This window comes from Bombus vancouverensis, chromosome 16, assembly GCF_051014615.1.
Source record: "Bombus vancouverensis nearcticus chromosome 16, iyBomVanc1_principal, whole genome shotgun sequence".
NCBI classification, from domain to species: Eukaryota; Metazoa; Arthropoda; class Insecta; order Hymenoptera; family Apidae; genus Bombus; species Bombus vancouverensis.
This window is the reverse complement of record NC_134926.1, coordinates 8,388,523-8,405,650: the sequence shown is the minus strand read 5'-3', so window position 1 is coordinate 8,405,650 and position 17,128 is coordinate 8,388,523. Positions and strand designations below refer to the sequence as shown.

Below are 17,128 nucleotides of genomic sequence, written 5' to 3'. Positions count from 1 at the left end.
ATGAAATTAAAGAACTGTTGGAAAAATTAAGAAACTGAGAATATTAAAATTAGAAAACTTTTACAAGAGAGTAAAAGTGCAATAATAAATAATGAAGTAATAAAACATTAAAATGGAAAGTGGAAATGCTGAATGATTTGATGACATAGCGCGGCTGCAAAATGTCAGCGTTTTGTTAATTAGCCGCACGAGCTTAATGAAACCTCAACGGACCGTATAACCATTTAATTATGTGAAATTAGGTCGGAACGGTTGCCACTGGATTCTCACTGTATTTCAAACGACGGAAGAGGAATGTCGTTTGTCGTTTGCCGCGCTTAATTAAAAATCATGTATCCTAATTAATCATACTACGACTGCATAACGCCATTATTCAATAACAACGATCATTACATAACCTCACATAATTAAAATTCATGAGAAACAATAGTCAAGTTCGTAACAATGTACATATACATACGTATAATAATAATATACAGAGACAAATTAATGTTTAATTTGATATTAACTTTCCTAATCTATTCACGAATAATAATATTTATCGTACCATCCGTACATTTCAATATTTTTGGATATAACACATAATACAAGCCTAATACGATTGTTATGATGAGTAATTATTTCAAATTATTAGATTTTATCTTTAGTGAAAATAGGATTTGGCAAAGCTTGAATCAAGTAGTACATATGTGCATAATCTGAAAGTCAAATGAAAAATAAGAATTATAGTAACAATAATAGCTTCTGAATTTCGTAAGAAAACAAATTTACAAGACAAGAAGACAGCAAGCTTTAAAACCATCGTGTCTTAATTGATGATTGACGATAAAACTCTTTACAGTAATAAAAGTAAATTCTACCGTGTAGCAAATCACGTTTGTCACTTCGCTACAAGTGCATCTTTATCATGCACGCGGTAATAATTACCTTAACTAAAGGACAACCATGCCCGTGTGAAAGTAATACTAAAATTACTATAGCTTTGAGGGGTGGGGGCAATGATCACCCTTGCACCCCTGCTATTTATTTCCTCACACCATTGACTTGAAGGTTATGCAAATATCGATAAAATCTCCATTTAGTATTATTTATCACTTTTAATAAATAATTTGTCACTTTAAATAAATAATCAAACTAAGGGGAATATAATATTTAGAAATAAATAAATTTCGAAGCTAGACACGTAGATTTCTAGGTTATTCATTTCAATTTTGAATGATTAAAAATGGTATAGCGTACCTGTGATTGGAAAAGTGGCATAAGGGAAAAGGAGATATGTAGAATAAAACAATGGACATCTTCGACCATTCACCCATTATCGGACTCTCCCCCAATCTAACGAATCATGTGATTCGACACGGACGATACTTAAAGGTAACTCCTTCCGTGACATTAAAAAGGCACTCCCAGGCTCTTGTTGCATCGGTCCCTTTGCCTGACTGGTTTCACACGCTATGTCGGATGTAGAAACAGTACCGGTAACGCTATTTCTTTTGTATAGTACACCTCTCCACGATATCGGGAACAGATCTTCCTGTCACCTTTTAGACTAAATACTTAATAGAACTCGACAATTCAATAATTATAACTATCGAGATAGTGTAAAATATAAATAAAAATCTATAGTTTTATTATTACTTACGGTCTATTTTTTAGGAGATTCAATGATTTTTAATAAACTTTTTTCTTAAACTACATTTTTCCAGATATCTTTTATTTCGATTTCTATAATAAGTTGCAGACTTTAGTCAACAACGATGATAATCTTGCAATTTTAGAAACTCACATGTTAATTTATTTTATTTCAATTATACTACATATGATACATACTGCTAAAAGTAATACACTAACGCTATCTACTAAGATTTCTAAGAACTTATTATTAGCCGTGTATTAAAATTTAATTCTATCATGGTAACATCAAAAATATTCAAACTTTCGAGTTTTCAGTTTTTCAAATTCTTAAATTTTACGATTTCCAGATTCTCAAATTTTTTGATTTTTCAATTGTCAGTTTACAATAATATCGCATTTACGTAATTTTTAGATATAACAAATTTCTGTTTGGTTTGTAATAGGTAGAAATATCTATTCATATAACCCCTTGCACTTACATATATATTTATACCCTATAAATGAAGTAAGAAAGTTCATATTCACGCCGCTAGGAGGTGCATTCCAATGAAACTTTCTCACTAGAGAGATTAAGGGGCAGAGTCGTTAAATACAAACAGAAAACTAAAATGGTTATCGCTTCTCGGCCTGATGGCTAAGATCAAAGTGTAGTATCTGTTCTTATCAGCTTAATATCTGATACACTCCCCATCGGGGAGTCAGAATATTAGTCTGATTTTTGGAATTCGGCGGAGTCGGCGGGGCTCGCTCCTCCTCTGCCACGGGTCGGCCCGGCATTGCAGTGCTGCTGGGATTGGCCCTACTTGTTAATTTATAAACAAAAAGTATATTTAATATTGTGGTAATTTGTTTATTTAATGCTACGACAGTTTATTATTTGTACCCTTGATCCTCCACATTTCCAAGCTGAAATTTTTGTGCCTGTATAAATGAGTAAAGTTATTAATTCCCTGTTCTGTCTATGTTTAGAAGTTGTCATATTTATATTTGCAAAAATCACTCAACTAATCAAACTGGAATTAATGGTCCCCGTTAGTGTTTAATTTATTTAACTATATAAATGTTTGCAATAAATAAATGGGGTCTCATTATCGTAATTCGTGAAATAGGTGATGATTTTATTTTATACATATTGTCTTGAGCTTCTTAGGATGAGAAAAGGATAAATGTAACAAACATTTCTCGCTTACTCTCGCTATATCTTATTTATGGTCATCGTTAACCGATTTGAAGTAATGAAGAGTGATGTTGAGGTTAAATTATTCGAATTTCGGTGAATTTACTTTATTGGAATTTAAATAAGAATTACCATGATGAACTTTTCTTTTGCGCTCATCTCTCGTGATTTGGGTGCTAGTGACATCTGAGCTCGCGTAAATTAACTGTATTCACAATGCTCAGTAGATAGAGATAGGAGAGAATAGACAGGATCGACGTGACGTTAAATGGTACTTTGTGTCTCAGGTGTGAAATACCGATTTGTCAAAAAATTAATGGTTTTTATACCCTCTGCGATTTCCTGCGACGAACATAGTAATTAACTTGGAATATTAGTATTTTATAATGATCTATATCACAAGTAATTGTTATTGAAATACGTTTTTAAGATCTACAATTAGGGATTATCACAGATGCGATATTTGTGACGTCAGCCTCAGCGACCTCATGCTGTTTTACCAGCAAAATTACTAAGAACTTTTATATTGTCTAATTAGGATGATACAATCGCAAAAGTAACGTTTTAAAGATGCAATTGATTTACAAGTAGTAGAAAGTTGAAACAGTAGGAACTTCTTTGTCAGAAATTATTTGAACATACATTTTTTAACATATCTTCAACTGTTATGTAAGAAATTAGTCGAAAGACTTCAAAACAATCGCGTTTACAGTATGTTCTATATATTTGGAAATGCCAAACTCGGGTGTTTTCATCCTGATGTTTAACGACCATATAGAGAATAACCGAGTACCCTCAGCGTCGCAGCTGCGAAAACATCGAAGCCCGTTAGCCTGTGTAGTTTGAGACATCCTTAAATAGCTCCACTATATTTTTTTGGAATCAGGGATAACGGAACCAAAGCAGTCACTATGAACGCTTGCTACATGTTTACATGCAACATTACAATGCTTGATACTAAGGACATTCGTACCAAGTACCATGATCATATCCTTTCCTATAAGGAATGGATTGCTCCGACCCATTGTGGTACATTGCTTGATGCATGTATGCTATGGCTTGATTCAATCAGCAGCACTGTCTAAAACTGTCTTCCCGCATATCCTCTACATTATAGTGATTATTTGGGCAAAACGGTCCAAATCCGGAACGGTTCCTTGAATTTCGGAAGTAGCTTCTGACTTGCGCTCATGGCAGGTTCACTGGTCCGCTGTACCAACACCAGTTCTCCTGCGGTATACGTCTAGACGTCTCTGCTCCAATCATATTCGTTCCTTCTGCATCTGCTGATCCTCCACGATATGCAGCGCTATACCATTTCGTAGCCGGGTCAAATCCAAGTGGTCGCGGCGGCGTTTAGGACGTGTTTAATACCCTACGTGTCGCAAAATATTTCGCGAAACTGCGAATTCACATTTTATACTTGAGGCATAAGTTTTCCATCAAGTAGGTATCACAAACTTTCCTACTCGTTGTCCCAATAATTAAAGTCGTGGGTAAAACGTACGTTAAGCATTCGATCTTCAGTAGCCGCTGGAGAATTCCTGCGTCTCGCAGAAGAAGGATACTACACAGGAAAAAAGGACTGATGAGTGAAATAAAAGAACGACGAGACACAGTCACTTATCTACTGTCGGTAATGCTACGGTAAGGACTATGAGTTTAGGAGAAGATCAGGGGAGGGAGACCACGTGTTATCATGGTTTCAGCTGGAATATATTTAGAAATATAATTAATATGTTGATATAGCACGCATGTAAGAAAACAATCGTCTAGCATTCGTCACCCTTGGTTATGGCAAGAGAAAGAATAAGTAAGCATATTGTGCTGGCATAAACTAGTCCATCCTCTTGGGGTATCGTGGGCTAACGGGCCCCAGTAATATATTAAATTTTACTAATTAATTCTGTTAATATCGGGGTATTCGGTGATGTTTTACGTTAAGAAATAAATAAAGAGAAAAATTAAATAGAAAGAGTATTTCATTCGTGTATTACATTAAGCTCGTATAAATACATACACAAATATATAAGTTCGACAATCGCTTAGCAGAAAGTACAAGCGTATGTATGATAATATAAAAATTACCATGTACAAAGTATAAAACGTATACATAAAAATAATAACTACGCGCGTATACGAAACGTGCGTTGAGAAAGAAGAGATTAAATTATCCTAATCGATACATAATTATATATGTCGTTAAATACCAGTGGAGGTGATTATATATAAATGTGCATGTGACTGAGTGGTGTAAGTATATTGTGTGGTATTAAGAAGTAAAAAGCTGTAAAAACGAGGGAGGTCCGTGATGGTTGTCGCCGAGCATTCGGGAATTTGTCAGGTTTTTCTTTCTTTTTTCTATGGCGATGAATGTTGAGGCCGATTTATTTCCGATAGTTGTTACGTGGTGGAAGATATTGATTGCTGGCTCCAGGTCCGCCTCCAGCTGCTTAAAATCCATATTTTATTCGTTATTCAAACAGAAAATTGTAAAATAGAATATTACACGTTCTTTTAACGAAATTATACACGATTTGTAATTTAAACAGCGCTGTAACGATGAAATTATGTAGTAGCGCCATCTATAAAAGGGTTATAGAACTGGTATGTTATCTTTACAATAAGGGGCAGAAGGAACTTCTTTACCAATTCTTATATATACAAAGAAAATGCAAATAAAACCTTAAATATTCTTTAATATTAAAAAAAGCTCCGTCATTTTGAAAATGAATCTACTGACAGAATGTTTTTAATGTAATCTAAAAATTTTCAATCTTCAAATGCTTTTAAATGCTTCCGAGCGCCTACACTATACTTCATACTGTATATCAGTTTAAAATACAGGAATTGTAAAATTGCAAGAAATTGATCCTTCTTCAAATGTTAAGGTAATATTTTATAATACAGTCTATATTATTAAAATTAATGCGAAGAATATAATATATAGTATTGTACATGATTAAAAATATACTTACGTGCTTGATAGCCACCCTGGAATCCTCCCGCACCTCCTTGATAAGCAGGTGCTCCATAAGCACCAGCACCAGCACCTGCTCGAGCCTGTCCTTCGTATTGAACATCAGCAGTGTATCCATTCGCATCGTCAGCCATGTATTTTACGATTTGTGTCCTCGAGTCCGGTAAGAGCACTCTATATTCCCCTGTTACCACGTTACCGTCACTGCTCTCTCGTTGAGAGTAGTCATTGCCACTAGGGGGATCGTATACCTCATACTGGAAGCTGTATGGTTGTGGCTACAAAAATAAAATATTATCAATTATTTTTTAAAATTCTATTCAAATTCTAAAACTAGATATTATAGATTACTATAAATATGACATTATCGCGCTTCTTTTTTAATTGTAATCCTATAAAATTCTGTTCAAATACAGAAATTGTTGAACATACTCTTCCATAATCGCGACCCTGGCCTCCACCACCACCACCTTGGTAGCCTGCATCACCACCGAATCCAGGAGCACCATAAGTGCCAGATGGACGTCCACCAAAACCAGCGTCTCCACCAGCTCCTGGAGCTCCGTACAACGCATTGGGTCTCCCCCTGAAACCTCCTCCTAAATCTCCAGACAATCCTCCTGGACCACCGAATCCAGCTCCACCGGGTCTGTTGTACTGGTAACCACTTCCACCGGCGCTACCACCCGGCAGCAATCCAGCAAGTGCATCACTAGCAAAACACGATAGCAGCAATAGCACTTTCGTTAACTGAAACAGAATAATTCCACCCTTATTTAAAAAATAAATATTTATTGTTTGAAATAGGAAATGTGATATGAAAATACAGATTGGCTGGCCTATAATAGCTGCATAACTGAACTTTGTTAGCATTTGAATCTTCCTGTACATTAGCTAATAATATTAAATTGATAAGTGATATGGTATATGTAGACTTGTATTTTTCAAAATTCACTTTTAGGGATTTACTTGATTTAGTATGAAATTGTTTACTATTTTGTGACAGAATTCATTAATTGATATCTTGTAACTCTTGGAAAGATTCATTAAAAGTATCTTTCTTAATACCTTCAAGACCTTGACTAACAATTTCTCTTAATTAATGTTTCAAATCAAAGATTTCCAAGCTAATATCAATCTCCTCAAAAAAGTAATAATATTTTCATCGGTATTACATTTAATGATAATCTACAGCTAATCAGAGATTATAATCAGTAATATATCCTTAAGTTTGATACACCTTCCCTTGAATCATTTATGGAATTACTTCCTCCAGGCATGAAGCAAATGATCAAGTACGCAGAGAGAAACTTGCAGAACAAGCAGTAGCCTTGCATCACTAAATTTTGCAACATCTATGTAACAATAACATATCCAATAAACCATATTCTTAATCAAGAAGCTACGCAACTTACAATTATCACAACTGTAATATCAGGAACAACTACAACAGAGCAACCAAAATGGATTAGTTATGAAACCAGACTGAAATATCTGTCCAATTCGTGGTAAACAAATACAAGGAGCGTGACGAAGATTCTTACTATATCTGTCAATTCAAATTCATCCAATGATGAAATATTTGCTTAATGTTTGTTGTGCCAAGTGGAACATGTTAATATAAATTCTATAATGCAATTGCTCAGAGGGGGAAACTATTTCTCTTCTGGAATAGGATTAATAACGACATGCACGATAAACCTATTGCCTGATTTCGACATTGGACGTCATTAGTACTGGCGACAAAAAGAATTGAGAAAATGCAAACGCCGAGTTCAATGGAAAGCTTGAAATATCGCGTGCCAATGATTTACCAATGGCGAAATTAATGTTCCACTGAAATCAGGGATGATTACCGAAGACGAGCGTGTCTTCTTCTCGTTTTGAACATTTATTGATGCACGTGTCTAGGGAAGTGAATGTTCCATCCAGCTCTAAGCACGTGGAACACAAGTAATAACTTTGAACTGGTTCAGGAAAATTGCAAATCAAAATGAAAAGATCATTCTATGTATGTACTTTGACTGAGTCTAGTTTCACAGAGCTCCAACTCATTGGAGGTTCGACTTAACTACCTCAGACCTTTGTATTCTTTATAGTTCGACTTTTGGAATTGGATTTTTTGTGATCTTTCAATTGTAAGATTCGATATAAGTTTCAATTAAATATAATAAATAATATAAGAAATAATATAAGAAATAATATAAGAAATAATATAAGAGAGAGAAAGAGATAAGAAAGAAGTTTGGGTATTTTGTTTTATATTATGAAAGATGAGAGTTGGAAGATTTCTTTAGCTAAATTCTTAGTGAAATTTTAGTGTTGCTACTAGTTAGTTAGTCATAACGAATTGTATAACTTGGAACATTCAGCTTAATCGCCAATCTTGACTTACCAAACTTCACTTTCAGTCTTCACTGCCAGTCAGAAATTAAAATTTCTTGACCAAAATTTAAAATTGTAAAGAATGTAACGATAGTCCTAAATTTTCAGTTGAATGAAGCTTAGAGACCTGAAAGAGGCCTACAGTGACCTACCAAGTGTGAAGACTAAATTTTCAATTCAAGAAACATACAACTTCTTTGTCAGGTTTGAAACTCATCTGAAAATCTCAGATCTCATGCTGAAAAATATAATTTCACAATTTAAACCTGAAGAATATGACTTAAAGAAGAAACATAATTTTAAACAATGAATAACATGAAAGAGCTATGAAATCAAATAGTCTGCACCCTAACCAAATATTCTCATGTCCAGAATTAGTATCTATAAATTGGTATCTATACCGTCGCGTTACCAGAATGATGATTAGTAACTATAACCGGGAGGATAACCTACCTGGTGGTAATTCATATTGGTGTTATGAGCGAAGACGCGAAGCGAACTGAGAAGATGATCCACGGACGAGTTTATATACCATCCGGACCCTTTGTTACAGTTTATCCTTAGCGCTGCATATCCACGTATTAACCAGTATGTATTAGAATGACCGGCTATGGGTGTGGGAGGTGGAGAGGAGCAGCGCATCTTCCCTTCACTCTCGGTGATGCATCATGGGAAGAGATATCCCGTTGATGATGACTGAAACAGCTTTAAATTTTAATTGGATCCACGCACGTGACTCCTTGATCGCCTGGATCATTCGGCTGTCCAAAGAGCCTCGGGTTCCAGCTAGTAGGAGGTCTCTCAACGACCCTCTTTCCAATCCCTGGGGAACCCTCATGATTTATTGGGTTTTGCAATTTTCTTGTCGACAATTTCCTTCGTTTTTTCTTGCATATAGTGACGTTATATATTTGCTCTTTTTTAATTAATTATTCTTGTCTAGTAGGTGTTTGTTGTGTTTGTTATTAGTGTTTATTGTTACGGAAATGTTGAAGTTAAATTAACAATTTTCACTCCCTCGGTGCTTGACATTTTTTGTTCAGTTTAACACAGAATGTGTTTTATTTTTTCACAGAAAACTCTGTCATTTTTTCTAATTTATGAAAATATTTTTTCTGTGCCTAAAATAGCTTTTTGCTTGTAATCAAAATTTTATGGGGTTACCCAAGATACGTATGAAATAGATGAGTATAAATATATATGAGATGTAGATTCTATGAGTTACTTGGAATGTAAGCGTATGCTTTGACACCTGGAAAAGTCATAGAGCTGTTCTACTCGCGTTGCACAACCCGTAGTAAATCTCTTTGTCAACGTTACGATATGAAGGCGATTCATCCGCCGTGGAAAAAAGGAAGAAACGGAGAAAAAAGGATTTCAATCTCATCCGAGTGCTCAAATGTGCTGAACCAATTACTAACTTGTAATACGAATGAAAGGTGGATGAAGAAATAAGCTTGTTGCATGGTGATCGAACTGGTAAAAGGCAGAAAATAAAGGAAAATCTCGTCTGTTTTAATGCCTCCATAAAAACATTGAAACACGTATCATATAAAAAATAAAAATGCAAGCTACCATTCCAACACCAGAAAATTCCAGTTATCTTATAAAATCGAAAATTAATTTCACGAACTTCTATGAAATATTTTTAACTAGATATTTTCCCATTTTTCCTATTTAACAATCGTTTATGAAATCAATCAGATGAAAATATGGAAGATCAAAAGTTTTCTAGATATGTACAGTGATTGACAAGTTCTCCTGTACTTTCACTCAGATAGAATGTGACCCTGTTTCAATATTTGGCAATAGAAGCACATCGCTGTTAACTGTTCCAGTCAAAGACTGCTCCTACGTAAGGTTTTGCAATTTTTTGCTATGCCAGCCTGTCCACTAAACATCACTTTCAATCAACACCAATACACATAATCTAACATTAGGAATTAATACAAGTATGAAGTAATACGATATATTTCTTCGGTAGACCAATTATCTAATTTATTTTCCTTATTATGGAAGAATTTGAATAAAGTGGTCACCAAAAAGATATACGTAATATAACTTTAGTTGCTTATGTAACATATTAAGATTTCCAAGAAAGCTACCATAACGGTATTCAGACAGAAAATTGTCAACGTCCAGTTAATCGGATTTGCCCCTGAATAGTACATGTAATTGCGTGTTCGCTGGTACTAATGAATTCCACGATTGTACGCTGTTATATCGTTATTAACAGAATGAGAAATCTTTCACCAGGAGGATTACGATCTACGCGTGAGTATTTTTAAGGATCATCCTGGTAGTCGAGGCTGAATATTTTCTTAATTGCACCTTTTCTTCTGGTGTCGTTTCTTTTCCACTTTCAGCTGCCTGGAGGTTTAATGATTCAATTAAAGTTCCCCGAGTCGATGTATACAACGTTGTTGTTGTTGTGTATCGATATCGAATCGGTCGTGCCGTTGTTGATCCGCCGCAGGTATGATCCTATAATTTCGCGCTGTCATAAATCCAATAGTATGGAATAGGAAACTTGCTGTCCCTATTTAATATCTCTGATCGATCTACCTGTGAACTTTAGAACGACGCCGTGGATCTGGCATGAAATTTTCAATTCAAATGCAGCAATTTTGACTGAACAAAGTATTCCGAAATCATTTTGTGGAAGTATTCGATAATGTAAAGTACTTACGCGAATTGGTGGTCGCAACGATGAATGCCATCTTACAGGCGTCAGTATTAAAGTACATCTGTTATCGATACAGAATTGGTTAAATGGAAATAATATTCGTCGATTGAATCGTTTGAATACACAACTAACAATTTCATCTCAGCTATGAATTGTTCTGGTAGTGATATGTTTAGGTAGTACCTATTTGTTATTGATCACTTTTTTAAACCATTCTAAAGATATATGTTATATATAAGTATATACATATATATATTGCTGAAATATATATAAATATACATATAATCTCAAGTTTTATAAATTATTGCTTAAATATTAATATATGATTGTTCGTAATTTTAGGATCATAGGTAACAATAAAAGTCATTAAAATATTAATTGCAATGACTGCGTTCTGTATTATAGAAGAGCAATTCCAAGAGAACGCGTAAATTTGTAGCAAGTTACCAAATCTATACTATAGGACCCTCGATTCACACAATGGCAGAAACCTTCACTGAGGAAATACCGTCGTTGAACATGCTAGGAGGTTACGTGGTCCGAGTGAAAGAAACCCAATGGTATGATCTCGATCCATAGAAAGTGGTAATTTATGGTTAACGTTGGCGTTAATTCACTTGAATAGCATCTTAGTTACACATGCAAGCCAAATTGGTATCCCTAGGACGCGTACAATTATTCTAACCACTGATATAACGACTATAGAAGTTATAATTGTTGGTATTTCTCTCTGTTGTATTTATATTCGTCTTAATAAGAAGTTCATTAACTGGTAGAAGCCATCATAAACAACAATCAGATTACGAAAATGATCAGGTCGAATTTTTTCATGGTGTCAAGACTGATTGTCAGATCTAGCAGAAGACTCGTGGCGAATATGGGGTAACTATCTGGAGCTATTTCTCTATTCAGAAACTTGACTGATGCCACCTAACCTAATCATATGGAACAGTTTCTAAACGATTTCACGCATTCACTTCGCGGAAAACATTAACTCATCTCCAATTGACGCGTTTACTCCCTCAATAAAGCGATCTTCACATCTATTTCTATGATTTGTTCCTCATCAGACATCGTCTCCGCTTATTAGCATGTTCTTTTCAATGAAATTACGAGGTATTGTATCCATGAGATATTAGAAGTACTTCTGCAACTAAATTTTATCTCAAATTATAATAATGTTTTTAACAATTATTATTAAAGCGGATAATTTAAAAAATTAAAGTTTGGAAGTTCAAAATTAGAAGATCTGAAATTTGAAGTTTAAAAGATTAAAATTGTTGAGGTTATTCGATGTGTAAACAGAGAAAACACGTGGATAAATTGTAAGGCAGAAAATATATTTAAATAGAAGTGTAATTATAAGTAAGAATACAATTTAAGCTGGTCCAGATCCGCACGCTAGCTGTGTTACCCAATAACTGAAAACCCCGAAGCCAACGTCGCCTGTCTACTGTTTATGGTCTGACTTCGTCGCAGTCTTTTGTCTACGCGCTGTCGCTGGCTTCAGTGCTTGAGAAAACTAAAAAGACCAGATGTAGAGTTTTCTTAGGAGTGGTAATCACTTCAACAAAAATTGTAATTATTAATCTTGTAAATTTAGATTACAAATACTTTCCAAATCGTCTAGAATTTTCAAATAAAATAATTTAATATTTTTTACAATAATTTCAATTACATATCTAATCTGTAGGTTCTTGTGAAATTTTGACTATTCGAAAAAATGAGATAGAATGGAACGTACATATGAAGCCATGTATAACAGTTAAATCGCAATAATGAGGCCAAATAGTATGGCAAATAATCATACGAGCCGAATGACATGATCGTCATCCAACACTACTATTATATTCGTTTCGTAAAACGTATTACTCGCTCAGGATTGCCGGCAGTTACTTAAATCGCCAAACGTAGGCGATTCTTACAACATGCTCGAGCACGCGGGAATCACTTTCCCCGCAACCCCTTATAAATTCACCATTAATTCCTCCTTCCAGCTATTTGAGTAAAATATCAATTTTTAATCAATGATTCAAATACAAAAATTATATCCTTCGAGATTCCTAATTACATGTGTGACTATAATTACTACAGAGCTAAAAACTATAAGGTCAGTGCAGAAAGAAATACGTTTGGCTGCTATAATAATAACCAGTCTCTATTTAAACTTGTAGCAAAAAGAATTTTCAACTATATTAGTCACAATCATCAAATTATTCACTTTTTTAGGAAGATATTTAACTTACTTCAAAACTGGAATGAGAGAGCAGAGAGAAGACTAATTTGTCTGTGTTTCCAGATGATTAATGGAATAAAAATGATAAAGAAAACACACAAAAATCACTCAGATACAATAAAAAGCGCAAAGTCGATACAAAGATATATATAAGGCTCTCAATGCAGAATTAATAACTCTTTTATTCATGAAGTAGCTGATTTGTTGAACCTGTAATCAGCTGTTATGAATATATTCCTTCAACTACTACATAGGGGCTTTATTGTATTTACAGAATTACAACCACACGACGATGAATAGTACAAAACATCGAGGAATGAATATTGAATGGATCTGTCATAAACTTGTCCCAAAAAAGCATCCAGTAGCCATACCCAATCACTCAGGACACCTTTACTCTATTTATAATCTCACTAAGTTATTCAACCTTGAAAGGATCAACCAGCAAATCGAAAAATCTCTTGAGTTCCTATTACGAAGATAAAGGGATCACACTAAATGACCTACAGGATCAATAGTTTCGCAAAACAACTCATAGTAGTCTCTATAGTACACACGTGGTTAGACTATACCAATTTGCTATAATGATTCGCCTTTGGCATATTTACAGCCGCTAATTCGTTTCCTAATCTGATTTCGTAATTTCAGTATAGTGTTGCGTTATCTTGAATAGCCGATACAGGCCAGTCTGTGACGGGACACTTGATTAGTCCCGACATAATTATAGCTAATTATAGCTGACACAGTGAAAATGAGTTCGGGGTAGAGGCTGGCCTGCATGGAAGCTCGTGTCCCATAAGAGCGCCCAGATTCTGTCTTTCTCTTTCTAATGTTTGCCACGGAATCACGGAGTGAACGTTTTGATGCACCGTCTACTCCGTAATCGGGGATAAACGGTAATTGTGTAATCGTTGCGATGCGGAAGACGTGTGGAGTCTGCATATGCATGCATGTATGCAGAATGCACGTCTCTCCTCTTTCTCTCGATCGGTGTTCTAACCTCGCTCACGGAAAACCCTATAATCGACAGCTTTGTCTTCTGGTGGTTAACTACTGATGCAACTTACAGGTTATACATCCTGAGGGTTGCTCCCGGATTCTCTCAATGGGATTGAAGCTGCTGGAATTAGAGTCTTTTTTTCTAATTTATCCTAATAAGTATCAACATCAGATCGACACAACGTTTTACTTTCAAATTTTGTGATTTTCATCTCTGATGTTCAAAGTTGTTCGTAGGTCTTCCTACAGATAGTTTATTATTGATTGAAAATATGAAAGATATATGCTAATACCCATCCATTATGCTACAGGATATTTCAAAATTACCAAAGTCTTCGACCAACAAAAAAATTCCTAGGTATCATATTGTAAATTGTAAAGGATAACAACACAGAATAGAAATGTCTAAGGACAAAATCTGAGACAGTGAAGAATCTCTGAGGTGTTCAGAAGTGATGAATGTTTTCGAGGCTTCATCCTCGTTTCGGCCGTGGTTTTTTTCACGGTGAATCCAGAGCATTAGAAGCATATTCCAATCATTATCCACGTTCCTTTGCAACGGCTAACGTCTTTCATGTCGAAGCACCGGCGAGATGTACATACGTACTCTTTAGTCGAACGCATTACCGATTACGCCATCGTTCTACGAAACCTTTTTCGCAACTTTATCCCATCCGTATTCACCCTCGCAACAAACCATGTATGAATAAGACGTATCCGGATACCATTGATTGTTACTGAGCCTCCTTCGACTTCTCTCACATTACATTTTTTGTCATTTGTCACTTGTATATCTTGTAAATTGAAATTTTATTCATCTATTTACTGATGAAATATGAGTTGCGCTAATTAAAGGACTTTTATAAATCCTTTCTTATAAATTGAAATTTTATTAATTTATTTATTTTTGAATTGTGAATTAAATTTGTTAAGGAATTTTTTTATTCGGTTCTCTTTTTCATGTGGTAACTTTTTTAACGAATTGTTAAGAAAAGTTTGACTTGAGAAGCGAAACAACCACAAGTTTAAGCCATTAACAAACATTCTGTTTTTCTATGGTAATTAGACTGACAGGTTCTTGGCTAAAACAAAAACCAGAAAGAGTCATAATTACAGGCTTTTGATGTTTCTTTTCATATAGTCCTTGAATCTTTAACAGGTTACTGACTAAAGTCAGTTAGTCCATAAGAATTAGTATCATATTTCTAGATTTGTTATATTTCCTTTCATATGCTATTGGCTAGAGACCTATGAAACAAATAACAAGAACTATACATTTTAGATATAGTTACTTTTTCTTACATAGTTATTGCTTCTTCTCCCTAATTTTTCAAGATTTATCTACATAGTACCAAGAAACTTAAACTTAAATCCTTCCCTCCTAATAAATGTGTCTACATATTACCCACTTCTGTATCAAACTATTTATAAGAATAATACACGACAATTAAGGAGAACCATAATTATTGTCCAAAAATTGTAAGAAGATTCATAAACATAAATCATATGCTCTTTCCCCATAATATCTATTTCCATATTGAACTATTGTGAAGAACAGTATACATAATTAGTAACAGCTATAAATCTAAGTCATCATCTTGTGTAGATTACAAAAGACATGTCAAAAATTAAACTAAAACATCTACTTTTCCTAATCCAAAATCAACTGACAATTGTTATTCTTGCAGGTCACTATCAGATCCAACAGAGCTAACATCTGATCGTCAATCCAGCATATTTATTGCATCGTAGAAGTACCAACGTAACGCGTCTCTTCTCACTGACCGTTCTCCGACAGTTTTAAACGAAGTCAAGGAAATTAACTTTAAATGGAGCGTTGGGGCTCGCAGAAAGCACTTTCAAAACTGTTGTAGCACCGATTAAACCAGCAACTCATCTTTCACGTCGGCCAATCTTAGACCGCGAATCAGACGCATCCTATCCGATTACGTCACGTTGTTTTCGTAAGTTCGTTCTAACACACGCTACAATCAAAGAGCCTTTTTGTTCCCCGCTTCGCTCACCTTCACCTTTGCTTTCAGTCACACATCCCCTGTCACCGGTGGAAGGACAAAACTGCTCGTGTTTGTCCTTCCTGTTTCTATGGGGCTCAGTTCTGCGTCTTCAATGCGAGAGATTAGTTGAAAGTTTAATCATTATTGACTTTAAAAATAGGAAAATAAAAGATTTTGTGGTTGAGTTAAGTAATTACTTTAACCCACATATTGAAGTCTTTACATTTTTGTTTTAAAATAATAGTAATTGTAATTATTATATATTATATATTAGGTACATCGTTTTTATTATTTTATTTTTATACGGTGAATTATTGGCTCACGTCAATTTTAATATACATAATATAGACGTATTAAGACATATGTAGGTATGCATGGTATTTCAAATGGGTTAGTTACTAATACGTCCTTAATCATCGATTTAGGACTTCCAAATAAGTTTTAGAGCTAATAATAGCTAGATCATACTGTAGCGATATATTTTTATGGTTCTAGACCATAATAAAATGCAAAATCCAAAGAATGTTTATTTCTATTGAAAACTTAAGAATACACGATGTATATTAATCCAATCCGTTAATGTCGTGGATGCTCAAAAAGGAACTCGACGTTATGCGCTCATTTATCATATATCAGTGTTTCGTATGAAACGAACTGATTTTACGCAGCGTCTAATGATTAATCGACTATCATTAAAATGAATCTCGCAAACGATAGGGGAATTGTCATTACGCCTACGCGAGTATTTATCTGCAGATACGTAATAATCGTACAAAAAATAAATAAATAAATAAAAACTAAAACTCTTTTCTAAAAGAATTTACTTTTTTTTGAGGACTAAGTATAATGTCTACAGTTTAAAAGTTAGGATGAATAGTGATGTCAGTCAGTTCAGTGTACTTGACTATTTTGACACGTCGTGGAATCTCATCTGGGACGCAATTTAGATGTTACAATATCAGAGAAAGCGTCCTCTCAAGCGCGTGCCATGTTCAGGCTTCCTGGTGACATAATA

At 34.6% G+C, this 17,128-nt stretch overlaps 1 protein-coding gene and 1 non-coding gene across 3 annotated transcripts; one reads left to right on the top strand and one right to left on the bottom strand.

Moving 5' to 3' along the window:
- The first annotated feature begins 2,249 nt into the window (after positions 1-2,249).
- On the top strand, positions 2,250-2,442 carry LOC117161253 (U2 spliceosomal RNA). The gene has a single exon (XR_004464987.2). It is a non-coding gene; the product is annotated as a U2 spliceosomal RNA (small nuclear RNA).
- A 2,339-nt stretch (positions 2,443-4,781) lies between these two features.
- On the bottom strand, positions 4,782-8,834 carry LOC117161190 (uncharacterized). Of its 2 annotated transcripts, none has more exons than XM_033342528.2 (4): positions 8,631-8,834; positions 6,225-6,542; positions 5,791-6,070; positions 4,782-5,264 (listed from the first exon to the last, which is right to left on the bottom strand). In XM_033342528.2, the coding sequence occupies exons 1-4, from the start codon at positions 8,817-8,819 to the stop codon at positions 5,200-5,202; spliced, it is 852 nt and encodes a 283-aa protein (XP_033198419.1). In that variant the 5' UTR covers positions 8,820-8,834; the 3' UTR covers positions 4,782-5,199. The 2 variants fall into 2 exon arrangements, with proteins under 2 accessions (XP_033198419.1, XP_033198424.1); XM_033342533.2 differs by having other exon boundaries at positions 4,782-5,261.
- Between the last annotated feature and the right edge of the window lie 8,294 nt (positions 8,835-17,128).

Coding starts and splice junctions, on each gene's coding strand:
- LOC117161190 (XM_033342528.2), bottom strand. CDS start 8,819: ATGCGCTGCTCCTCTCCACCTCCCACACCCATAGCCGGTCATTCTAAT. Junction 6,071..6,224: donor AGGGTCGCGATTATGGAAGA/GTATGTTCAACA, acceptor TTATTTTTGTAG/CCACAACCATACAGCTTCCA. Junction 5,265..5,790: donor CCAGGGTGGCTATCAAGCAC/GTAAGTATATTT, acceptor ATGGATTTTAAG/CAGCTGGAGGCGGACCTGGA.